Source organism: Maylandia zebra, linkage group LG5 (assembly GCF_041146795.1).
Source record: "Maylandia zebra isolate NMK-2024a linkage group LG5, Mzebra_GT3a, whole genome shotgun sequence".
NCBI lineage: Eukaryota > Metazoa > Chordata > Actinopteri > Cichliformes > Cichlidae > Maylandia > Maylandia zebra.
Window position 1 is genome coordinate 37,715,550 of NC_135171.1, and position 27,563 is coordinate 37,743,112.

General features: G+C 40.9%; 1 protein-coding gene across 1 annotated transcript; it reads right to left on the minus strand.

The window, feature by feature from the left end:
• Positions 1 to 2,133: 2,133 nt before the first annotated feature.
• arhgap40 (Rho GTPase activating protein 40) lies at positions 2,134 to 27,222 on the minus strand. Its single transcript, XM_012918200.3, has 16 exons — positions 27,202 to 27,222; positions 27,014 to 27,109; positions 17,007 to 17,233; positions 15,891 to 16,096; positions 15,212 to 15,290; positions 14,302 to 14,450; positions 13,114 to 13,279; positions 12,524 to 12,615; positions 12,154 to 12,231; positions 10,705 to 10,864; positions 9,825 to 9,907; positions 7,100 to 7,306; positions 6,191 to 6,331; positions 5,636 to 5,787; positions 5,443 to 5,498; positions 2,134 to 4,946 (listed from the first exon to the last, which is right to left on the minus strand). The coding sequence occupies exons 3-16, from the start codon at positions 17,212 to 17,214 to the stop codon at positions 4,840 to 4,842; spliced, it is 1,884 nt and encodes a 627-aa protein (XP_012773654.1). The 5' UTR covers positions 17,215 to 17,233; positions 27,014 to 27,109; positions 27,202 to 27,222; the 3' UTR covers positions 2,134 to 4,839.
• Between the last annotated feature and the right edge of the window lie 341 nt (positions 27,223 to 27,563).

Consider the following 27,563-nt stretch of genomic DNA (forward strand, 5'->3'; position numbering starts at 1 on the left):
CAGCACCTCTCGAGGGAGCCTTCAGGTGCTCACTGCAGAGCCAAATACCCGACCTGGTCCTGCTGCACCTAACTTGTACACTGCACTTTGTATTAATGCAAGCTTGAACACTATGACGTCACCCAGCAGTTTGGCAAATCCTGTTTAGAACACTTGTTTTAGGCATTTGATCTAAGTGGCATAAGCCCCTATGAAGAAAAATGTTTTAAAAAATATGTATTTCAAACCTTTTTTGAAAAAGAAAAAGCTTTTTAATGCTCAACTACACAGCACAAGTCAACAAACTAGACTCTGCACACGTCATATTGGACATCAAAGCTCAAACATCCAACTGAAGTAACTGTTGTATCAGGTCTAAACTACTGGAGTTAATGAAGGCGATCTTGACTTTAAAACCTTCATCTGAGTGCCTTGTTGCACATGCTGGATTTTTCAGAGCTGTAAAATGAAGTGAAGTCTGATTATTGTGGTTCTGGTTTTACCAAAATAAAATTTGTTCAGTCATTTTTTGAAAAAAAGCTCTGCTGTTGAAGGCTAAACATGCTGCCATGCAAATATATGACATATAAGAGAAATACTGGCTTCAATATAATAATAATATTTGCTTTTCTCTTTGGGAGGCATTTGAGTAACATCTGTTCTTTGCTTTTGTTTGTTTAAATATAGAAATGATTAAAAGGCCTTAATTTGAGCTCCAGAAATCTTTCAGCTGCGTTTTTTAAATGTGTAATTTGTCACATAAAACGTCCTCCTCAATTCAATAAAGCCCCCGCATTACCGAAGGCAACACAGTGGTGTTTAAGGCCCTGACTCACAGCGAGCAATACTTGACTCTAACTCAGCCGGTTTAAACCTGTAATCAGGACCGTGAGGTTTTCTTCTGGCTCAAACTCTCCGCTCGCTCATCCTGTTCCAATCAGGACGAGCTGCAGTCCCGTAAACCTGTTAATTTTAGAGCAATGCTGTTTCCTGCTTCACTTGAACTCATCATTAGCAGGAATTTGAAAAAAACGTTTACTTTTTTGTGCAAATTGTCAGCTGTCATTGGTGGTGGCTCCTCTACAGCCAGTGCCAGGAGGGAAACCGTGGCTGCCACCACGTAAGCACAGGAAGGAGCTTCATTTAAAACTGTCATCCCCTCTTCAATCCGGTCAACCTGACACAAAAAGATAAAAAGGAGGAGAAGTGTGAGGGAAGTGGCGAGCTCTGAGCGCACGTCATGATTAGATGTGAATGGGATGTGGCGGTCTGATTGGTGCAGAGAGCCGGGGGTCAGGCGTTCTGCCAGCAGCTCATACAAGGCTGCTGATTGCTATTCATCCGCTGATTACAGTAATTTAGATCTGGAGCAGGCCAAAGGGGCCTACGTCTGGCAGGCTGGCTGCTGTGTCTGATTTTTTTTCTTCTTGTTGTCAGAAATGAGTGAATGGGGCTTGAAAAGGAACCAAACACACAGCACATTCTCAGAAAAGTAGGGTCTGAAGGGGAATCTGGGATTATGTGTGAAATATTTGTCATTTTCTTTTAGATTTTGTTTTAAAAATCACAATTGTCAAGATATATTCTACACACTTACATTGGCATTACAAACTTATACAATAATAAGACAACGAACTCCATCTGCTGTTGCGGAAGCTTAATATTTAACTCCAAAAATATCAAATGCATCTCTAAAATCAAATTTTCTGCAAACCAAAACTGAAAGAATGAATGATCGAACAGTATATGATACATCAGTTTTGCTCTTTTTGTCTTCCAAGCGCCCTTTTGGACACGCTGAGACCTTGAATAATTGAAGTTGATGAGGCACTTAGTTGTAAATGGTTTTTCTAGGCGAGCTGGTGATGATTAATCAAGGAACAGAGCAGCTCTGGCCTCTTCGTGCGCCCACATTACCAGGTTAATCTCTCTATTGATTATTGCAGCAGATTAAACTAATGCTTCACCACCAGATTTTCTCTGTTTTCACACACGTGTCTATGGTTTCCGTTTTCTGCTGGTGCATAAGCACACAGGGAATGGATGAGAGGTGGCAGTTGTAACTGTAGTGCTGATGAATGATGCGTTTGTTGATGCAATCTTTCCAACAGCCATTAACTCATATTGAAAAAATAAATCATGCTTCACACAACATGAGATTCACATTTATTGACAAAAAAAAGGAACATTTTTCAAAAGTTTTTCTTTCTACAGAAAAGAAATATTTTCACAGATATATTAAAAACTGTAAATGTCCTTCATGTAGTTGTGTGAGAGTCCCTGGGTAATCACACAGATAACACTGTTTCAGAGAGGAAACGTCCTCTCTCTCTCTCACACTCACACACACACACACAAATACATTCACATACAAACATAGATCATAGAAAGCTGCTGCAGTGTGAACCTGTGCCCCTGTTTACGCTGTTGTTCAGCGTGTGGGTTTAGACAATGCGTGTCCACGTGCTCTGCTCCTCAGGGTGCTCGCCCTCCGGGATGCTGCTTCAGAGGTGACCTAGTTCTCCTGATTGTCAGCAGAAGGCAGTTTCATCAGCTCGCTTTGTGCCAAGGCACTGAACTGTGCCTGGGACCCTGGGACGGGCCAATTGGACTTGTGTAATGAAGCTGATCACACACGTGCATGCACACACACTCACACACACACACACTGCTGTCATCAGGTCCAGGGCAGCAGAATTTATAACGCCCATTTATTACGTTCTGCTTTATCAAAGAAATGCGATTCCTCCGTGTGCATTTCTGATGCTGCGCTGCCATTATGGTCCATTACAGGGAAGTGACAGAGATGGAGGGGAGGGTGTTGATAGATGTCGGGTGCGGGCCGGCTGTCATTACCCCGTCTATCGAGTGGAGTGTGTGAAACGCTTCCCACAAAATGGCCGCGGCGCACCAACATGGCTCCGTCTGCGAGGAGCAAACGATTCACATCTGGCGATCGGTACAAAATATTAAATACATTCATCTGCTGCTCGACTGCGTTCGGAAAAAGCTTTGAGTAGCCTCACAACAAACAGTCCTACTGCAGAGGGTTATCCTTAAAGTGTGTATGAATGAGCCATATTTATACAACTTCTCCTACTAACAGATGTAAAGAGATCCATTAAAAAAATGCCAGCATACGAACAATTATGAACACAAACACTGCAAACTCCCACACCGAGTATGGGCAGCTTAACACATCATACTGTTACACTGAGTCTCGCTATCCTACACAATACTCACTGAATAAGAAGCAACAACGGTATTACATTCATATAAATAATAACAATAATAATAATAATAATAATCCCAGTACACCCCATGAGTCACTTTGCTCGTTTTCGCCTTCATTCGTGTGTTTTTTAAAAAAAGACGAGAAGACCAGCTTCACTGTGTGTCCTTTACAACTCCCTTTAGAGGTACAGTCACTGTCCTTGAGGTCACAACACCAAATCTCGTGGTGTCCAAGAGAGTCTCTTTGAGCGCTGCTCTGTGCAGCTCAGGAAGTCCGAGGATTTTTTTTTTATTTTAATGCCCAGGAGATCGCAGGGTTTCACAGATAAAGGGATATCAGTTCATCAGGGTCTCTTTCCCTCATTGAATGGCACAGGTGAAGAAGGGAGTTGACACTGACAAACCCCAGTCTTTGTTTACTTAAGTCATCAAAGCTGCAAAATCAATCTGGATCGATCTGGATCAACTGTCTGTTTCCAGGTTAGCTTCTGCTCCAGCAGCTTAAGTGCCCAGTGTCTTCTGTCATGCTGCTGTTTTCTCATTATTTTTGTTTCAAAAAAATGATCCAAGGGTTTTATGTTCAAATTTGTTTACATGAGGTTACGAGTAGCTCTAGATGTAAAGAGAATGTGTAAATAGGAAAACTTGCTGCTTAAGTCAGGATAGAAGAATAAAGAAATCAGCTTTTAAAAGCTGTGTTTCTCCTGATTTATGGTAAAGTAACACTGGTGGGTGAACAAAGAAATCAAGGTATGGAGCACCTCATGTATTACTTCATGGTCAACTATTTTTTTCTGACAAAAGTTGAGAAATCCAGAATTTCATAATAAGACTGAAAGTTGACCTGCTACATGTGTCCTTGTTCACTGAATACTTGAATTTCCAGGGTTATCTGTATGAACTGGCTGTATAAGTGACTGAGCAGTGGTAACACTGGAGACTGATGATGTAATAATAGCTTAATCACTGGAGATGCAGGCGGGCAAATATTTACAAATGAAATCTTGTATTCTGCTGACTTTTAGCATTAGACAATAAATTTTCTTCAAATATGCACATAAAACTCTTGTATCACGTTTGAGCTTTTTACAAAGCCCTGATAAATCATGATAGAAAAACACTTTTGTGGAGCAGATGCTGGCCTGACAGAGGGCGTGAGCTCTCTATAGCCAGAGGTGCTCTGCATCCCCATCTGCTCGCTCATGGTTGGATACGATTGCTTGAGAGAAAAGATGGCGAAGCAAACTGTCCAGCCGGTCGCTCTCCTCTTTTCTGCGCAGCAGGTTCTCTGTTGGAAGTAATGAGTCGCGTCGGCAGCTTTAGGCTCTCAGCGTTGCAACGCAGGAGAGAAATGATGTAGTGAAGGGAAAAGAAGAAGATGGAGAGAGGCAGGAAGAGAAAGACAGAGGGTAGTGTGTGTTCGTGTGATCGCAGACAGTTTTTAGGCTCTGCTCCAGGCAGATTCTCCATCTATCCGTTCCCGCTTCCTCCATCTGTCTCCCTCTCGCTTGTTGCTCACGGGATGAACAGGATATGAAGAAGTGATGGCTGTGTGGATTTGATTTTTCCGTAGACCTTGATGCCTTTATGTTTAGTCTGAAACTGAGTTTTCGTTCAGTCCATCCATCACAGCCCCCTGCTGCCGCTGGGTCTCCTTTTGATGATCCACTCTCCTCCAGGATTGCTGTTGTACAAATCTAGAAGGTGTGTGTCTGGATCTAGGCAGTGCTCACCTGCAGAAATAACACACAAAAAGTGAACTTCAAGACATATCAATTAATTAATTTATGGATCAAACAATTATGGCAAGGATCATTACAAAAATGTTCATAATGATTTTGTTTTTCCTTTAACAATAAAAGAATATGAACTTGTTTATATCATCTCTATGGTTTCTACCCATTTTTCTGTCAGCTGATTATGAATGTGCTGACTGTTAATCAATTCTAATCCTTGTACTTGTATTAAAGCATAAAGATTAGAGTTTTTCGACCACAAAAGTAGTGCAGATTACAAAAAGTTTCGGTTGTACTGTGTCAGCTCTCATGTGAGCGCGCAGACATGTGTGTAATAAGCATTTGTCTGCTCTGATAACTGCAGATGCACTGCTCGTGTCTCTTTGGCGCTTGTACACTTCATTACGTAAGACCTTGCTACACTCGTGGGCTCAGTGAGCAGAAAGACACGCAAATGTCAGTGCTGCACCGGTCGGAGAACACTTTCACTCACCGATATTCCCGCCCACTTCGTACAGGGCGCAGTCCGAATACGCCACCGAGCCGTTCCTGTTGAGAGACACGCACGCGACACCATGCATGAGGGTCTGTTTTTGTTTTTAACTAATCACATGTATGAGCAGACAGATTCGTGCAACACAGCTGGATGCATTAAAAACATTTTTTTTAATATTGTGATATCGTACCTCCGCATTTTGCCCTTTCCATTTTCAGGGCTTCTGAGGAACTGGCGGTAAAACTGGGCGAGAAGGTCGGAGGCTCTTGAATTTAAGTTAAGCTGATAATCCATCGTGCTGCTTTCCAGTTCTCCAACCTGGATTTTCACTGTACGATGTGGCTGCAGGACACAAAAAGAGCACAATTTATTCTTCCTGTTTGGTCATCATCTGGAATAACTTTGAATATCAAACGCATTGATACTTATATAGTATAAAATCTCACAGTTATTGTATTTGAAATTGATTTCTCGGTAGCTGAACACTTATGCCTTTCTTTCTACAAAGGGAATTTAGGGAACTGCTAAAACAGTTCACTGTAGAAGTTCCCACAAACATGGTGCACTTGTTCATCCCTAACCGGCTTATGTCAGAAATCTGTCCGGCTCCACCACCAGCTGAAACCTACTGTGTTGTCTTAAAAACCAACTGAAAGTTTCTAATACTCTAATAAAATGGTCCTTCGGGCCTGGCATGCAGCGTCTCTAGTGAAAGAAGCAGTACAGTGTTGTGACACCAGCTCACCTCGGAGTTTTTCTCCGGTTTTTCCCTGCTGTCCGTGTGAATCTTTCTCAGCAGGTTCTTGAAGCGACGATCGTATAACTGGTAACGCCGGTTACTGTTCTCGTTCAGCCTACGCACCTGGCTCATGAGGAAATTAGGGATCTGGAGAGAGGAGCAACATGACACAATGTTTGTCTCATGCCAAGAAATGTTCACACACTGTTTGGCAGGAAAAAAAACAAAAACAAAAACCCAGCCTCACTCTGGAAGTTTCTATAGTGACCTTGTCAAACCAATTAAACTTGTGAAGTAAATACAGCAGGAGTTGGCAACCTATCCCTACAAAAATATCTGCGTGGAGCTTCAAAATACATTTGGGACTTATAAAGGGACGTAACACGTCTATTAGGTACAAATGAGCCCAAAAGGGGCAAATAATTAAACTATTTTACCACATGACTACTCTGCAGGGGGTGAAAATACAAAATACAATAATTTTCTTTAGAAGTTGAGGAAAAATAGCTACTGCTTAAAACTGACCAGCTAGAAAGTTACGTCGGCTCTGAGTCCTGCCTGTGTTTGTGCAGTGATTTAAATTAAAATTAGCCCACAATGATAATGAATACAACACTTTAGAAGTGTACCAGCTGCAAAATCAGATTTTTGGTTGATTCGGACTCCACTCCAGCAGCAGACCAAGCAGGCCAGTAGGCCAGCAGTAACCTAAGCTTTGATGCACATTTTAGTTTGCAGAATACTAGTTTATTACGATACTATTAGCTTATTGGTGTATAGGCTGCATATTACTACATTTTGAGAATGTAAAGAATCACGTGCAACAACAATAAATCAAAAATGTAAATGTTTATGGAGATCGACAAAAGGAGTTGCATGTGGCTCAGGAGCTGCAGGTTCAGATCTCTGTCCTACCGTCCAGAGCAGGTCCTGGTAGCGGATGAGGAGCCTCATAACATCCGCCGCCTTCTCCGCCTGTCCTTTCTCTCCACCCTCAGTTAGTCTGCTTGGGACAGCCTTATGCAGGAACAGGTTGGGAGCCATGATGGTTGCGACGGCCCACAAGTTCATCCTGTTCTTCTTTTCCTTGGAGACCACCTTACTGAGGAACTCCAGCAGAGCCTAAAGCAAACACGGATGCAGATACAGGTTTCCTTTTGTTAAAGCTTGGAGCTTTAATGCACTGATCTATAGCTAAATGTCTTTCAAAAAGAAAAGAGAGCACTTAGATGCAGGACAAAATACGATGAAGTGAATAATTACAGTGAATGAATCATCTGCAACACCTCTGCTGAGAAGTATGCTAATGCACAGAAAGTTTCAGCTGTGACGCTGGAGTCAAAGTAATTAGTTCAGGTGGCTTTTAAGCTCCTGGTTGCTATAAATGGAGATGACTGCATACTTGTGTTTAGTGAAAATGAGTCATGGTTAATGCAAGCGGTTATATAACAGAGCAGAGTGTTTAAAATGTGGAATAGGAGCAGAGCAATACAGTAATGTGTTATGAAACAGTGCTTTTGGTCAAGTGTCATCCTGGATACATTTGTGGAAAATCTAAGTAGAGTCTGTAGAGTGTGACATCAAACGTGGCAGAGCCTGTTGTTCACAAGTACAGTTTTAACACGTGGGGTCATTCACACATTCTGTAACATTCATGTAGCGTTTTACACTTTGAACTTGGCTCTGAAACTTGGAGATTTTCTTCATGTGCATGCAAGTGAAAGGAACAATGTAACACTACAAAATACTAGAAATTTGACATTAAATTAACATTGAAAGATTAATACAATGCAGAAGGTGGTTTAGTATCATCTTGATAAAAAACAAATAAAAAAGGCTTTTCCCGAGAAAGAGAGAATCCTTAAATGTATTTACTGTTCAGTAGAGATGGGCAGTAACGGGTTACAAGTAACGCGTTACTGTAATCCAATTACTTTTATCAAGTAACGAGTAAAAGAAGGGATTACTATTGCAAAAAAGCTAATTAGATTACTGTTACTTTCCTGTAAGCACGCCGCGTTACTGCGTTACTAAAAACTGGAGTTTTTTGCGAGTGTCTCATGACAATGACGTAAGCGAGTGCGACGTTCGTGGCAACAGCTGTGTGCAGATCAACAACGGATAATATACGGTAACAAATGCGGCAGAGAGTATGACGTGCAGCGTTTAAAGCGTGGAAGTACTGACCTTACTTTAAGTTTGATTTCGTAAAAAGTAAAGATTTCGCTGCTCACTGCGTGGGAAGGAAACTTCTTTTTACAGCGAAAAAACCCCCTAAACTTCCGCTCAAGCACCGACAGTACGCTGCCACGGGAATATGAAACTCCCAGATCCTTCCACTGACCGCTAGGACACACCTGCACCAGGACAAACCTCCGCCTGCCCCACTCCTGCTATACAGGTGAAAATAGAGCAACAGGACTTCTGAGTGTTTGATTTTATTTCTTTTCTGCTGTGTTTTACGTGCATTTATTTGAAAGAGTGTAAACACAAAAAACTATTTTATTTTATATGCTGGAATATGCAGAAAAAAGTTAATGTAAATGTTAAACAAATTTCTTCCAGTCAGAGAATGTTGCATATAATTTAATGTTTGCTTCATGCGTAAATTTAAAAGATTAAAACTAATAAAACTAGTTTCAAAAAGAGACTTTTTCATTTGATTACATTTTATATGATGGATTATGCAGAAAAAATAGAATTGGGCTGAAAGATCTATCGCTTTATCACCTATTCAGGTTGTAATTTTTTTTAAAGTAACTAAGTAACTAATTACTTTTGAAAATAAGCAATCAGTAGAGTAACAAGATTACTTTTTTGGGGAAGATTGCTTTTTTCAAGTAACTTGACCAACACTGCTGTTCAGCATTAATGAGACAGATGTGAAGCTTTCACACATTCTGGCCTTTGAACTGAGTGCTAATAATAAGCTAGTGTTCTTCCTGATGTTCTTCCAAAGCACATCTTACATGAGCTCTGATCCAGAGGTTTAACTGGACTTGTTGGATATCGAGTTATCAGACAGCGTTCACTTACTAAGTATTCCTGAGCCCACGCACCGACTTCCAGGACAGACTTGTGTCTGTTTTTAATGCAGTACTGCATGAAGATTACAGCATTTTATTTTCTTTAAAGAAAGCCACTGAATCTCTAAATGCTTTGATGAAATTTGCTGTGATGAACATTTTCTGTTTAAAATATAGTACGAAATGATTAAATCATTGTTGCTGTTATTTTATTTACATGTTAGGCAGCATTACAACTTTTTGCAAGTATTAAAAAAATGTGACTAAAGCATTAAAAGTATGTTAGTCCTTTAGCACAAAACAATATAAAGTTATTAATATTTATGCCGTCAAAAGAACTTTTCTCGTTTTTGAGTAAAGACAACGTTTGACTTTGACTTAGCATGTATTAAAATGACCTGTTTTAGCTGTGCTCCTAAACGAAATCATAACAAGTTAAAGTGAGTAAATATAGTAAATAAAAAGCACAAAGGTGGTATGTGAACAGAAAAGTCATATTCCATTATCGAACAAGCCCACAATAAGGAGCTGCACGGATTTCTGCCAGAACAAAAAGGCTTTACTGCGTCTGAGAGCACGACTCACTGTTTGTGTCTGTGTTGTGTTGTCTTTACCTTTAGTGTGTTTCTGTTGGGCTCGGGCAGCAGCAGGATGAGCAGGTTCAGCATGTGGAGTTTCTGTTTCAGCTCTGTGATTTCTAAAAGAAGAAACAACTAGGTAAGACAAACACACACACGCACACATAATTCATTTCCTCTGTTTGACAAAGAATAATGGTATGTCTAAGGATTAATGACAGTGTGACAGGTGGCCATTAGCTTTGTTAGCTTATGTCTCTGCGGTCGCACATCATTCATCATCGCAGTGATCCTCCTCGCAAGCTACACACCAGCTAGATTCTATTAATATCAATCTGTATTTTTATTAAAGTGAAACTAATGTAAATGCACTGATCTACAGTACAGCTGTGTCACTGCACATGTATTTGTGGCAGTGCAGGGATACTTCTTAAAATGGTATCAACTTGTTCATCTTAATTTTAATTTTTCAGCCAGAGTAGAATAGATAAGTGTCACACGGCGCTGCCGTCGAGGTGAAGAGACTTATTATAATTAATATAATTATAATTATGATGTGAATCCTGCTGAGCTGTCTGTGAAAGTGGGCAGCAGATTAGTGCGAAGAGGAGGGGAAGAAGAGCTGATGCTCTGTACAGTAATTTGATACAACCTGGCAACAATGAATGAATGATCCAAAGTTATACTCGGGTACTTTAGCGGTGAAATGCTGATTGACTGTATGGCTGCACTGTAAATATAAAGCCTTGTCCTAAAAATGAAAACCTTTAAGGATTAATACAAACATCAGACACAGTTCTCGTCCAATCCAAAATACTTAGTTATACAACAGTGTGCTACAACACTGTGCCACAAATATAACACAAATACAAAAGATGTTTTATCCAGCAAGAGCTGTCACTTAGTCTTGACTGACCCCTGACGGCGCTAAAGTTGTTGAGGTACTCCGCGGTGAGCAGAGGAGCGGGCAGCTCACGGATGAACTTCTTGAGCAGTGCAGCGGCGTCGTTCGGACTCACTTCATCCCATCTGACATGCCGTGAGTAGAAGTTGGCCTCCAAGTTCTGCTGCAGCAGCTGCAGACACAAAAGATGGCGGTTTAAGAGCTACGTGACATAAATGTTGATTCAAACTATCGACCCGGCACAGATAATGTCAAGGATCAGTCATCGTTTAAAATTTTCAGCATAACTCAGCGTTGACAATTTGAAAGCACATTGACCTGTATGCATTTAAAACCTTTACAGTAATAAATTATGTATTCATGATGATGGACCTCAGGACAAAGGTATCAAAGGTGTTTCATGTACTTTCACATACTTCATCTCAAGTGCATCTGTATATGTGCAAATTTAACTGACAACAGTCTTTATTTGTGCCTTGTGTAAGGCTGCAAACATTTTTCTATTATTAGCTCTAATTGTGTTTGAAAAGTCATGCAGAAAATATGTAACAGGACCAACTGGATGACTAGACTTAAACTAAAATCTATTTATAGTTTCAATCAAATTAATTTTGTTAAACTTTCATAGAATAATGTTTGTGCTCATTTTGTTCATCTTAATCTGTGTTCCCCGTCTCTGTCTTCATGTTTCACTGTAAGTTACTCTTTTTGGTTACTTCCTGTTCTACTCTGAAGGTTTCTCATTTCTGTTTTTGTTCCTGTTCCTCCTTTATGACTGTCTGCTTCGCCCTCATTAGTTTCACCTGTTTAATCATTCCCACCTGTGCCTTGTTTCCAGTCATCAAGTATATATTCCTCTCTTCATCTTAGTCAGATGGTCTTTGTTCCTGTACTTTTTGCATTTTGGACTCATGTGTTAGCATTTCAGTCTTCCTGAGCAGAAATCAAAACACCAAATGCCAGTGGATGCCGGTGGGTCACGCTGTGTAAGCATTAAATGCATTAATACATTTTAACTGTTTGATTTGCTGTCAAAACAATAAACTCAACAAATACCAATCCAGTTACATCTCTCTGTGTAATTGCTGTCATCAACCCCAGCATCTGTTCTAGCTGTTTTTCCTTCTTTAGAGCTAACTGGCACCCTCTAGTGGCTGCTGATATTTAATTGATTCACCGTCACCTGAGTGTGTAAGAAATTAAATACTTTATCGTGAGCGCTGCTTTACACCAGCAGCTGCAAAAGCTGTATTGATTTTGTCTCATTGGACCTTGTTTTTCTAAATGTCAGCTGTAGTTAAAGTTGGCAGAAGCCATTTGATTTTCCTCTCTATTGATCTGGAATTTCTGACATTTTACAGTGTCAATATTTTGGCTGGTTTGAAATTTTTTTATTTTTTTTTGCTTTAAACATCCAGTTATTTATTACAGTAATGAGGTGTGTAGACCCTGCTCTTGTACCTTGATTCTGGACTGAGATCCTGGGACACGCAGGATCCCCTCCGAATCGATTCCCTTTTTCTCCAGAAATGACAACAACTGCAGAGAGAGAGAGAGAAAGACGTCAGCAGAGTTGAGCATCGTTAGATAAGAATCTCTCGATCACCTCTGCTGGTTATACTCAGTAACTGCTGCTACAAACAGGGTGTGGTCAAAGTGTTTCAGATGCAGAGGACACGGGGCCTGTTTTCTGATTTTGATTCGAAGATGTTTGTGAAGTTTGTGCGATCAACAGATTTGAATCATAAACATCATATATAGAACACAATATGCACAAACAGTATGTATGTTGTTTAGGACACATGACACAGATATTTTTCAGAGTTCTTACTTCCTGCAGCAAGAGAGGAATCGAAGCGCTGGGCTTCAGTTTCTGATCGTTCTCCAGCAGCGTGGCCAGTGGGACTCCAAAGAGCGGGCTCTCTGTGAAAGACCAAAGAGTCAGTCATGCCTGCCCTCATATAAACATCTGGCCCGAACAGAATACGGGGCAAAGTCTCAATGTTTTGTGTGAGACGGGTCACTGCTTTTGCTATACTGTTGCTAACCCACATTTTTGAAGGTTATTTATGACTGATTGTTTCTAAAGAATATGTAACCACAGTTTAGTCTAGTTTTTCGTGCTATTCTGTGTGGAGAATACGCATGTAAAAAAGATTTTGAATATACTCAACTCGTCAGTACACCGGACATGACCACTGTTAAACTAGTTAACTATCGGTTAAACAACAGGAATAGTTGGCGGAAGTGAAAAAGCTGTCAGGTTTATATAGATGGCAAAATCTAAACACACAACATACAGTTAAAATCATCATTTTCTCTCCAGTGTGTTTATTTTTAAAGCTACTACCCTCACAGTATGCCTCAAACATTTCTATGTGTGCTTTTCCTGTAACGACCTGATGGTGAATGAAATCACACCTGGGTTTTTCCTCTTGCCAGTTTTGTGCCTTTTGACCTCCAGCTCTAGGAGGTCGCACAGCGCCGTCATGTCGATGAGAGCCAACTGACGCACCTTCTTCATGTCAGCGTGGGAGAGATCTTGAATACGAGTCACTCCAAGACGGCACTTGGGGCAGATGACCCGCTGGGGAGGCGATAGTGGAAGGAGAGGAAAAGCAGAAGGGGGCCAGAGTGCAGTTGAAAGTTAGAAAGTGGAGGTGAAGAGGGAGAGAATACAGAAAATGTACAAAGAGGGAGAAAAAAGAATGGAAGTGGAAAAATGAAAAGAACAAGCATGACATGCAAATTAATTTCTGTAAATAATAAAGTAATTATAATGTACTTTACATAAGTTTATCTCTATGTAGTGTGTTAGTACATGTAACCTCACTAATTAAAACCACTAATTCTGCCCTTTTTCAGAGCAAACTTATTCAGCCTGAAATAGAAAAATAAAGCTGCTGGACTCTGTGACACAACAACTCTCCTTTTGTTTCTGGCTAATTCCATCATTCCTTATCTCCTTAACCCTGTTATCTAAGCAACAGCAGAGCACTGATTGTTGCAAATGGCTTATAATAACATTTATGTGTGTGTGTGTTTGTGCGCATGTGGTTTTACATGAAAGTCTTAATCCAATCAGCGACTGAAACGTACACTGGTTTCTGTTAGTGTGGCCCTCACCCCTTGATTTTTTTTCCTTATATAGCTGTAATTACTGTTTTTTTTTCTGATAACAGCCTGCCGGTTGGTGATGCTGTTGAATATTTGAGGCCTCAAGATGTTGTAAGACTTAAAAGCTTTCGGCAAAACATGCTGTAACATTTAGAAAAAATCTGTTCTTGTCATTTATCTTCATGAAGGTTTGAGTGAAACAAGCCGCTCATCAGCACAGTGACAGTAAGTTCTTTTACAGCTAAGCTTAAATTGAACTAAACTGCCCACTTGATGCGCAAATCACGCTGTTACTAGCACTCTCTTATTCTTTTGAAATCTTTTCTGCCAACAGTTTTTCTTAACAAAAGAAATAAATGTACAAGTAGATATATTTTATCACCAGAACATTTATAAAGCAGAAAGCAACATATTTAAACCCCAGAAGTCTTCTGAAAGCTGCAGCTGTCCTAGAAAATGAGTGTGAGAGGTGAAAACTGTTTGGGTGCTTACGGGCAGGGTGCCGTCCTCCTTCCTGCGCTGGCTGTTATTCTGTGGCAGTTTGGCTTGTTTGATGAGGATGACGGCCTGTTCACAATAAGCCACATCAGTGATGAAGTATTCATCTTTGGGAGTACCTCGCTGATGCTCTGGGGTCACAGCTGAGCAGAAAACATTTCCATAAACAAACACCGGCCTATTAGTTCAATCAGGCAAGACTACTGTAGAAATGTCACAAAACTAACCTCCAAAATAAAAAGGGAATGTATAATATGAAGAAAAGAACGATAAGGACAAAAATGTACAGGAAGCCCTGATATGAGGAAATGTTCTGTGAACAGACTTTGTGTCTTATCTGCTAAATCAGGGAAACAAATCATTGCATAAGCACATAAAAACAAGAATACTGACGTCACAACACCTTTAACTGTGCCAAAAGTTCATCTGTAAGACAAGTATGCTATTGTGTTAATCATGACTGTTCCTCGCTATCAGATGTCTGCATGTGTTCAATACTTTTGAAAAAATGAAAATGAGAAACAGGATTGTCAAGTTGGCAAAAAAAATACACACAGGCAGCATTAAGCAGAGGCCAGTGGTTATCCAGGGATTAATATGAACCAATGAGAAAACAGATGACGCAGCCATGGCCTGAGCTACCTTCATCAGGCCCCCAGAAATCCGAAGCTCACCTGATTTCATCATCTACTGCAGTTAAACATGTGAGTCATTATCAAAATGACACAATAGTGATGGAAAATCCAAACAAAGGGTTGGTTTGAGTCAGGTACTCAAAGAAAAGTTTGATTAAATTATTTTACTGAAATGACTTCAGCCAGTGTTTTAGAATAGACTAAAAAGTGCCTCCACCACTTTGTTATTCCCTTTAGTAATTTTTTTAAGTAAGGTGAGCAGCTCTTACCTGATAAAGGTGACTTGGCTACCGATGCCATGCTGTTTTGTGCTGGGTCTTCACTATGCTGAGACTCGGACACGAGGGTCTGTAGAGGAAGATCACGGACATGTTAGTTTCCACAATAAGTCACACTAATAAATATCAGCTTTATGTGTGTTCTCTACCCCTGGGAATTAAGTGTGTGTTTAACTGTGTCCACTAAGTGAAGGGACATGGTCTGTGCAGGGTGTTTCCTTTGATACAGCACTGATAAGGATCAGAAGAACAGTGTCTCTGTTCCCCTCTAAGGCTGTCTCTGAGGACAAAGCATGGCCTTTACATGTGATTTGCCTTCATTGTGACAGATCAGTTCTTCCATCAAACAAGACAGCATCGCTGGAACAATAGAAGACCCTGAATGTGTCACGACAGTTACCTGGGAACTGAGTCTCTTACATTTTACTGTATAATCTAACGCATGAGAAACAGATATTCTGCACTTGCGTTAACCTTCACACAGTTTCTGCAGCAGTGCTGAAACCGGAAACCCGGGAAACCAGCTGATGTGCGTGTATCAAGAAAAGCTGCATGCAAATTACCTGCTTTCCTTTAATTAGTGGCTGATATTCTACAATGTAAAACAATCATTACTGCACAATTTCCTTTTTCAGATACAGTCAAGGGTTCAGTATTTGAGCATCCTGACCTGTGAGCTGAATATGTCGCGAACGTCACGCGGTGGCGGTTTGTTCCGTTTGCGGAGCGTGTAGGTCTCTACTCGACGCTTAACGGCTTCAGCCTGCGTCTTGGTCAGAGTGGACAGCAGGGCAGTTTTGTCTACTGTCTCAGTGTCCTCACTGATGAGGGTTGACAAGCCAGCATCGGCCAACCACTGTTCCTCCTGCTCTCCTTCTGAAACACATAAATATAACGCTGGGATGTAAAAACACCAAAAACGACATGATCTGTATAAAATGCATTTAAACATGCAGAATGACTCAACCCTATTAACTCTGAAGTAGTTTTGTGTATTTCAAATAATACTAAATTACTACAACTAACTATGTAGCTTTACTAGAACACTATTTGGTAATATTTGCTTAAAAATGTAAAGTAACATGTAAATTGGGTACCAGGAAACCAATCCAATAGATAAAAAAAAAAAACCTTTAATGAAACTTCTCTTTATATCCATAATTCTAAATAGGGAACATATTACAAGGCCAACAGTTCACTCAGTTGGCTGCAGTCTAAGTGATCTATAATAACTAAACTTGAAGTATAAACAACTGTAGGTGGTCCAAAGGCTTTAAAATGATAACTTGGGCTGAGTGCGAAGTTTAAAACAATTGCTCTTCAACACTTAATACAGCAGTTAGTGAATGTTCAGCCATAAGAAACATAAAACTGAACACTCACTCACTCACTATTCATTAGTAGCAAAATTAAAAGAGCACCCCTGTTACAAAGTGACATGAAAAGGATCCACTGAATTAACACAATCAGATCATCTGAATGGGCATAACAAAAAAGCACTCCTATTAGAAGTCAGTATTCATGAATGGCTATTTGGCTCCTGCATATAAAACAGTCTCTGCCACAGACTGTTTGATGGTGTTGTCATGGTGACAAGCACTACTTTGCTGCATGAGAGAAACCTGATATGTTGCCATGGCTAATGCATCATTTCATGGAGACTCTTCACTAGCAGCTGCTTTAAGCACTAAATGTTTATAATGCTATCACATAAACTAAAGCGAGTGTCTTTTTCAGCTCTTTCTTTACATTACTCCTCAATCAGTGCAGGATCTGCAGTATTTACCTTCGGAGTGTTTCGAATCTCTCCTGCTGCAGTCGTCTGCGTAGCCACTCCCCTGTTGGATATTCTCAACCTCACTCCAGAACGAGTCCAGGCAGAGTTTATCAGGGTGCTGCTCCTGATCCTGAGAGGGCGGCGTGTCCGTGTGTTCGCTGTGAGAGAGTTCAGCGGCTGCCTGGTCCTGCGGGCTGGCCCAAGGCTCCACGCTCATCTCGGTGGGGCTGGGATCTCTGGTGCAGACATACACACACGTAAAGAAATCACACGCATGCATGCAAACAAATGGATAGAAACACAAAGGCACATACAAACGCAGGATGAATGGCAAAGACTGGGGTGGTGCAGGGAGGGTGAATCCTCCGGAAGAGCCCAGAGAGATGGAGAGACAAAAGGAGTGGGATGGAGGGAGGGCAGGAGTGTGGAGAGAGACGGCGCAAATGGACACAAAGGGGGGTCTCTATTGTTCTTGTGAAATGTGGCCCGGAGGCAAAGTACCCCACAAATCCACTAGATGTCACTGTAACAATGTGAAATCTGTTTTCCTCAGGGTTACGCCCTTCTGTGAATGTCACATACTAACAATGGAAGACAAAATATGCAGCTCTATAATGAATAAATCTGATCGGAGTCTCCTTTCCGTACACATGCAAGGAAAAGCAGCCTGTATTTCCTGCACAGAACTGAAAAACAAGGGTTTCTGCTCTGTGCCAACAATAGGACACACTCCGCTGGCAGATGCACTTGCACCCTCCAGTATTAAATGTGACCCAGCGATCTCAGACACAGGAAGTAGCCTGACTGCACATCAATGATTCACTCCATTGGTGTGCAGCCTGGTCACATTCTCCAAGTCACCAAATGTTAAAACTCATACCAAAGCATGCTGGGGAATTTCTGTGGAATGCCTGGTGGCTTATCATTAAGTAATATTTATCAGAAAATACTCGTCATACTTTCAGCTGTAATTCTGGTGAGCTTATCGAAATGTTCCTCACAGATGCCCACATCAGCCACCAGTCAACAAAAGCAAGGTCTGGTTAGTTTTATTCCATATTGTGCTGTAGTGTTCCTAACCAGTTTCAGAGGAGGCGGGGCACGGGTGGTGGTGGCAGAGGTGTGAGTTTCAACAGATTTTCAATGATCGGTTCTTTTCTTGCAAAGTAACAGCACGGAGAAACAGAGACACAAAAGTTTATATAAGTTTGTTCTTCACTGATATTGCACTTTGTACTCCAAGATCCATCACCATTAAACATGAATACATCAGTTACCAGATTATTAAAACAGATTATTATTAACAATAGAAGTGGTTCTACTGAATTAAAATAAAAATTATTTTTCGTAACTGTCAAATTGTATTAAGTAACAGCTCCACAGAGATTTGTGAACCAAATGGCCTCTTGCCATTTGTTTTCTGATCTCGAAACTAGTGAGGCTACATTCCAACACACATGCAGTACTCTAGGATACAGACTAGCTGACAGTACCTACCCCAATCCAATGAATTTCAATGGAAAATCTCAAATATTTCAGCAATTTTAGGAACATTTCAAACAATGTTTCTTCCCAAAATATATCACAACCGTGAAGAATCCAGATCATGAATTATTTACAACAGACATTAAATTAACTGCAAAAAATGATGCATAAATCCACCTTCACAGATTGATAGTAAATGGTAAAATGGCCTGTATTTGTATAGCCCTTTTCTTAGTCCCTATGGACCCCAAAGTGCTTTACACATCCAGTCATCCACCCATTCACACACTGGTGATGGCAGCTACATTGTAGCCACAGCTGCCCTGGGGCGCACTGACAGAGGCGAGGCTGCCGGACACCAGTGCCACCGGGCCCTCTGACCACCACCAGTAGGCAACGGGTGAAGTGTCTTGCCCAAGGACACAACGATCGAGACTGTCGGAGCCGGGGCTCGAACCGGCAACCTTCCGATTACAAGTCGAACTGCCAACTCTTGAGCAACGATCGCTCCTAACCCAACAGTTTTATAGTTGCAATGATCCTGGCAACAAGCCTTCAATAATGCGTTTGTCTGCTGATAACGATCAGAAAACAATGGAAAATACCACAAGGCATGCCAGAGACCAACTGTTTTATGCAGTTTGCAAGTGCTTGAGAAGCAGATGTCTGGCATATGTGTTAACTTTGACAGTTACATATTCCCGTCTCCTCTGATGACTAATTTTCAGTTGTTCGAGAGTTATATAATAAACACCATCTTGGTAACACCTACCTCTACCAGCTCCACTCAGATTTAAATGAATAAATTAATAATTAAAGATACTTTATAGAAGCTGATCAAAACTCTCCAGCCAATAGGAGTATGAATGTTAGTTTGACCATAAAGCGAATAATGATACATCCATGAAATAAATAATCAGTGATGTAATAAAGGCTATTGTTCACACAAAAGCTGCTTCATTATATTACTCACATGCAGCTATGAAAACCATCACATACGAACCTGGCAGTTCATATGTGACCCAGGTGAAACTCTTTTATATCTCACCAATGACTGTCTGTAAACTGTGAGACAGTTAGCACATGTGATAAATGTTGGGATAAAAATCTAAAGAGAGTCACCCTTTTAAAACTCTTCTGTAAGTACAGACTTCTCAACGAAAAGTAAATCTACCGTAACCTCGCAGAACCTTTTGTTCTTTTTACCGCAGAACCTGTCATTTGCACCACTTCTCTTCAAGAACAGAAAGCACTCCAAACCTTCACCAAAGCTCTTGTGAGCCAGCTCCGTCTCTAACTCTCACACCTACCTGGCTTTCATCTTGTGAAAGGATATCTTCACGCGCTTGCCCTTCCATTGAGTCTGTGGACGGAGCCTTAAGCGGCTCGGTGTGGAGCGTGAAAAATGCGTACTGGGCATGCTGGACATGAGCGTGTTCACCACTACCTCCGCTCTACCTCCCATATCCACATTCCTAAAGAAATCCAGGAATTAGAGTCTTGCACAAAATCTAGCTTTATCCAGTCCCGGTTGATGAACACTGTGTGAGAGCGAAGCGAATCTGTCCGCAGCTCTAGTTTCTTGTAAGGTGACAGGAAGCGTCTTTAGTGTGGCTCAGGCTGTGTGGCATGTTTCTAAGCTCGAGCAGGAATGCAAGAGGGAGTGACGACTTCCGTGAGCATCTAGACATCACTCACACCTGTCCCCTCCCATGTTACTCCGAGGTGACGCGCCCTGCCTTATACGCCTGACTGCCATCTTCTTCCCTACTGGTTCAAACTGACATCTATGACCTGTCACATTTCAAAACCTGGCTTAAAATGCTTACCCTGAAACACAAAACAGTCATTGTTTTAGGACAGTAGTAGCCTAAGTGGACAGAAACAATGAACCCTTGAGCAAAAGCTTACTTGTTTTATGTTGTATCACATGTTTATAGCACTTCAGACACTTTACTGACCTTTGAGCATGAGCCTGACGACATTTGTTAAGCTCATTAATCAAGGATTCTTAGATGGCCAGATGAAGCACTTTAATCCCCTCTTCAATGTATGTGACCAGAAATAATTAAATCAAATGTTTCTAATGATGAGTTTTTCCCCCTTTTAAAAAAACAACAACAAAAAACCCAGCTTTAAAGTGTTGACAAATTGCACAAACGTGCGGTCAGACAGCTAATGATGCAGTAGGTTGCATCAAATCATACCTTATATGTAGAAGAAAGACGCATTCGTTCAACTGCATACTTGGGCACGGGTAAAGATTAGAAAAAGAATGACTGTAATGTGACCAGAGGATATGATGTGTGTGCTGTATGTGCGCACAACAGAGTAAGAGGAACATAAAGTGAAAGTTTCTCAAGTGCAACAGGTCTGTCAACATTGCCTGTGAGTATGTAACCCCCAAAGGCCTCACTCAATCAGTGACTCATCCTCGCTCTCTCAATACTCTATTGTCATGCTGATGTCCTACATATCAGCTGGGGACGTGAATACACAAACACCTGGTAAATGAGGGGGAAGGGGCCTAAAACATTTTTATATTGTCTACTGATAGATTATATATTTGTTTGTTTTAATAAAATCTTGAAGAAATATCCTCATACATTAAAGTTGCCATGCCTGCTGTGTTCTGAATTTGTGCAAAGACTCATACAAACTGAAAATACTGCAGGACTCAAGCTAAAAATACCTCTAACTCCCCTCAGATGAGGGATTATAAAGAGGAATAAAGCTAGCTTTGAATTTTCTCCCACGCTGACTCAAGAACCAGGAGGAAAAGAATCATTGTTTAATTTTAAATCGGGTAATAATACTCCTCAGCTTGCCAGCAAGCCACGTAGCTTGGCCACAAAACAAAGAACATGCTTCATACTAATGCTAAAAAAGGAATACTGAAAATGTCATGCAGCTGTAATTGTTCTTTGTTGAATAGACCTCCTATTAAGACAGAGTATCAACAGGAAGCCATCCACTCTGAGAGAAGAATGGACAAAACGTGACCCTGTTGTCTACCTTCATGCTCAGCACGGTGGGAAACACAAAGTAACCCCAACAACAACTCTGGTGAAGGAATACTGCAATCCACTGAAAAAGAGGTCTGTGTAGTAACACAGCGTTTCTTCCTTATAGCTGAATTCTACTGAAAGCCTCTTAGAGTACAGAGAATGCGACAATTAGCTCACACAGCCTTGAGCAAATGCTTTTTTTCCTAAGTCATCCCAGCATGTAAGATCTGTGACATGGAAAATCACAAACGCATGTAGCAGATCTATAAAGCACCGAAATCTTACAAAAAAGCGCACCAGAATAGAGATTCACCTACCACCAAGGTGCACAGAGAAGAGCATAAAGAAACAAATTTTTATATATTATTCGTCCAAATAATAAATATGAATCCATCAATAAAGTTATATGTTTTAACTTCTTCAAAAAGGGAAAAATAAAGAAAAGCAAAACAAAATTTTCAATCAAAGACACACAAACAAAAGTGACACCACATTTCAGCTGGCTTAGAGTTGAGCCGCAAGCCTCAGCAGACCCCGACAGCCTAATCCTACCTGGCCTTGTATCGTCCAATAACCCTGCCAGAGAACAGCAGCAGGGCCGCCGAGCCGCTTCTCCCCCATGGCATCCTGCTGTTGTCCCCCGAAACTGCTGCAAGCTGTAGGAAACAGCAGCTGCCTGCCCCTGGCAAGCTGTTTCCTTGTAATCTCCTCAATGCACAAACACATTAGAACAAGGACAGTCTGACTGTGCTGGCAGAAACGTCACTACTTCGCATCCTGAGGCAGGAAAGGAGGTCGCCATGGGGGGCTCGGCAAGGCTAGAAGCTGACTGGTTGAATAGCTGACGAGGCTGGGACAAACAGAGGAGAGATACCATATGAATGGTTTTTAGGGACGGCACTCGAGCTGGTGGGCTGAACAAATGGATGGAGCACAGAAAGTAACATGTTTGTCTTAATAGCCCTATGGCTGGAATTAAGTTTTGGATTAACTTGTGCTGGAGATACATCATTTACTGGAACAAAGAAAAATGTGAAACATCCTTTACAATATTCACTTACTGATTTACTTAAACCCAAGCATAGGAATCTGCAAAACTGTGTCTTTAACTTGTCCTTTAGCCCTGAGCACGAAAAACAATTAGAGACATAGATGCTCGTCATTTAATGGTGTCTTCTGAGAAACGTAGAGACGGCTATGACATAACGTGGGACTCCTATATGCTTCAGTTATGTTAAACATAGAAGAATCTTCCAGAAAACTAACTTCCTGCATATCTAACTAACATGCATTTCTTTGGACTTGCAATTGTTATGCTGTGAGTGGACAGTGCTAACCACTACATCACTGTCCCATCCATCAACATTTAGCCTACATAAAAGTGAGGTGTGGTGTAAAAATAATGAAATAGGTGCTCATTTAGATTTTTGTAAAAAGAAAGAGTATCATAACTAACACAATGAAAAAAACTCTGTTTGTAAATCTTATTTTAGTTCCTGTACAAGAATGTTCCCCCACCGAACAGCTTCCGTGTCTACTCCAATAAACATGTCAAGTCACGGCAGTCACTCAACACACGGCGTCCTCCTGTTGACAGTTTACCTGGCGAGCCTGATACACGTTCTGTGTTACTGGCATCTCAGCGCTTGGCAGTGGTCCCAGTGACTCTCAAAACTCAGTTTGTGTTTAACAAGACAAAAACAAATTGAAGGCCGCAGGGCACCTCTTCAGATTCTAGCTTTCTCATCCGCTCTGTGCTGACACTAACACACTCCTTATTTTTCTTTGTTTATTTTAATACGCCAACCTGAAGTCTCTGAGGTCCCTGTTTCTGTATTTGATTTCCTAAACTATTTAAATTCAATTCAATAACAATATAACACTAAATCACAACAACAGTCATCTCAAGGCGCTTTATATTGTAAGGCAATAATAAAATTATGTAGACACTAAATTGCAAGTTAGAATCAGGCTGTCTTCTTTGACTTTGACTGCTGACTGGCTTTCCTCTGAACTCAAGCCCCTTTCACACCTTATCTGCCAATCCTCCTTGGCTCAGAGATACGCCAGGGAAAAAAGGAGAGTAGAGAACGTGATGGCGTGTCTTCATGTGACCCCGCAGATGGCATGTGACAGCCAGCTCAGCCTCATGCCCTGCTCTCTTCTACTCTTGGCAAACAGACCACTGAGCCTTTGCGGAGCGGAGGGAAAGGGAGGAGTAAGACAGGGAAGTGAAGGAGAAAACAGGTGGGGAAGAAAAACATTCAAAGATAAAAGATGACAGATTAGGATAAAATGTGGTTATAGAGCCACAAAGCCTCACAGTTTCCACAGATTTGTGTTTCTGGACAAAAGTTTTCATATCCTGAACACAAATTTTCAGCAGACTGGTCTTATCAATTAATATACAAGGGAAGAATTTGGACCATTTAAGAAGACTTTTCCCATTAAAATACATCAGTTTCAAAGTCCTGCTCAGATTCTCTTAAAGGAAACTGTCTCGCTAAGAGATTCTAAAAAATGTAAACTAAAATAGCCATGCAGCTCAGACTGAGGCAGACTCATCCACACCTCCAGATCCAAGCAAATGATGACACAGTGTGAGTGGCAACAGCTCATATTCACACACAGTCAAAAACCTGGCCGTGTATCAGATGCATGCTCGCTTATTTACTGACACAGAAGCTCACAGAAACAAAGCGATGTGGTGAACTGCATCATCAAATAACCATGCAGCCCATGCTAGCATGTTTTTATTAGAGCAACCATAACCAGTACAATTCCACAGAAACCACTGAGGCAAACATTTGGTGAACATGTACAAAACACTTTCTTGGATGGGGAAAAAAATGAGTCATGCACATGCTTTTTTCACTGTATACATACAGACGGGCAGAATTGAGCTGCAGCAATCGAATTCCACACTAGCTCGGCACACTAAGTCATCGGGGCCGTGTGGTTGACCTTCTGAAAGCACAGACGGGAAGTGAGTTGGGGAAAAGCTTTCATTATCTGCTCATATGAACATAGCGATGCATCACTCAGCGTCCCTGGGTGAAGCTCTGAGACTGAACCAAATGTAAAAACCTTAAAAGTCCGACTAAAACTGTACAGAGGCTCATGCACTACTTTGCTGTTCTATTTTGCTTCTCATGACATGATTGAACTCAAAGTAGGTTACCTGAAACAGTTCAGCTTCAGTTAATTAGTAAAGCATTTCCAATTTGGCTCATTGAGGTTTTAGAAAGATTTATTTTAGGCAAGCTGGGCTTACATGGACTAACTATGGCGAGTTCTGCTGTGTTTACAACTTCAAGAGACTATGCTTGGCATGAAAGACGCACAAGCCCGGTTGGTTCATAAGAAATAATAATCACCTTAAGGCTTATGATAACAGCTTGCATTCTTAGAAAAGATTCCTTCTTTCCCCACCCTACACAGAAGATCAGGCTCAAGGTATTTCATTGTTGACTTTCAGTTCTACTTCATAAATTGGCAGTGAAAGGGCAACAAAGCATACAATGATATTGTTTTCCTGAAACCCTACACTTACACGATCATAACCACAATAAATGATCAGGAACATGATCTGCAGCATGTAACCAGATCTCTTCTGACCAGGTTAAAAAAGAAAAACAATTTCAGTGACTGCATTTCGTTCACTGAGCATTTCGTTCACTGAGCATTTTCACAAACACACACTGTCATCTCTGGTGCTGGAAAAGGGCAACGACTGAAGCGATGAGATGTCACAGGTTAAGTCTTAATATTTAAGAAAGAAAGAAAGTGTACTTTATTGGTCCCCGTGGGGAAAATCCCTCTCTGCATTTAACCCATTCACTCAGTGAGGCAGTGGGCAGCCATTGGGCGCCCGGGGAGCAGTGTGTAGGGACGGTACCTTGCTCAGGGGTACCTCAGGGTAGCTGTTCAGGGGAATCGAACCCCCCACCTTCCGATCATGGGGCCACCACTCTACCTACTGAGCTATCCCAAGTCGTTGACATCATTATATTCTCTCTATTGAAAACAGACAGGCTGCCAGAACATAGATGTGTTCGCTGAGCAGAGCAGGGCTTAGTCTAATGGCAATGAAAGCTAGAATACGTTCTCCTCTGCCATATGGAGCTAAAGTGGATTACAAGACAGAGGTATTTTGCACTGACTCTTACCCTTACCCTTTGGACCTGGAAGCAAACACCGACTGGCCAAGCTTTTGCAGGTATTATCTCTTACCAGTGCAGCAAAAATTGTTCCTGTTTACAGAGAACATTCACAGTGGCCACATCTTTTTATCCATGTGAATAGCAATCATAAAACCCAGGATATTAAAGGGTCTACCACTACAGTACACAAAACTGTAGACACATGCCAGTCTAAAGCAATGGATTGAAAGAGATTTTTTTTTTCTTAACTTGAAAACCAACAGCAAAAAGCATTAATCCTGTTTTATTTTGGTTTGTTAAATTTAATATATTTCACTGTACTGATTTCAAATTAGTTTCTACATACTTGTTTTAACATATTGTCTTACACTTTACTGAGCTGTATTCTACTTATTTAAGGTATTTTGTGATAGGGAATGCTTAACATAATTGCTAACTGCTACAACAAGGGAATTCACGGAACAGGTAATTAACCAACTATGTCCTTTTTTTGAAGGGGGATAGACTCTACTACCCCGCCCCCCAAAAAAGAACTTGTTAGGCTTGTTATTAAATGGCCTATCACTACAAACATTTACAATGCAGCTGCATTAAGTAGAGCCAAAGTAATACTGTGTAAAGCAATGAAAACACTGATCCACCCTTAATGACTAAATTAACACTGAAATCAATATTTAAAATGTAAACAAGTAACTTTTTAAAAATTGTTTTTGCTGGAACTGCTCATGTTGTTGTGGTTTGTTGTGTCCTAAAGTAATGTAATGCTGTTTTAACTAAAATCCAGGAAGACTAGGACAGGTTTATGGGACTACTAATCGGGCTCATAATAAATAAACAAATACTACTGAAGCACCAAGGATGTGTTTGAGGTGATTTGGAAAGTGTCTACATAGTTTATCTATAACTGAACACAGAACCTGCAGTTTTTAGATGAAGCCTAAAATATCCTCCTCAACACATATCAATATATTCCAATATTAGATTTTATAAACTGTCTAAAAAGAGTATAGGCTTAAAACATGAACAAATGCATACTGCTACCATAATATGCAGCGATTAAAATTAGGGGGATCAACACTTTGTATAGGCTCAGGCTCTCAGCTGCACGTGAGGCGGAAAACGCCCATAGTAACAGGTTCAGAGACCCTAGCAACCAGAAACCTTTATAAGCGAATGCAATAGAAAAATTGCACAAAGCTCTAGAAATATTTTCAATAAAGACAGCCTTTTTGTGTAGGATAAGACTTGTGTTTTAACCAGAAAAAAAATATCACCGTGCTTGCCAAACTAGAAAAAAGGAGGGTAGGTGGCTAAGTGGAAACAAAGCGTCGCGTCCAACAAATAAAACCGGTTTCCTTACCTGTGAAAATGCTGTCGACGCCCCCGGTGTCCGAAGGCTCGACCGAGCGTGGAAAGAATGTGTTTCCATGTAGTCCAGCAGCAGCAGCGAGTCTTTCTGTGAGTGATAATGACAACAAGCAGATGGGACGGGATGAGATGACCGAGGCTACACTCTCCTCCGCTTTCAGTCCACGTTATCCTTCTCACCTTGCGGCTGACGTCACTCCGCCGGGCTCATCAGCAGCAACCACATGATGTGCAGTTGTACCTCAATCTGCTCCTCTGGCGCTTTTTAGCTTAAACCTCAAAACCTAGCGTTAACATCAAAAACACCAGGGAAAGGTGCAGTTTTTTGCTGTTTCTCTGTAAAAGGATGATAATAATAATAATTATTATTATTTTAAGTGAAATGTTAGCATGAATATCAAGATAAACAAGTTAGGGGAAAAACATTTATACATATAACCATTTGCGTACTTGACATACATATAAAATATAAATTTATATTAAGAAAACAAATATTTTCTTTACTGATTGCTCACACGTGAGGAAACTTCAAGATTTTATAT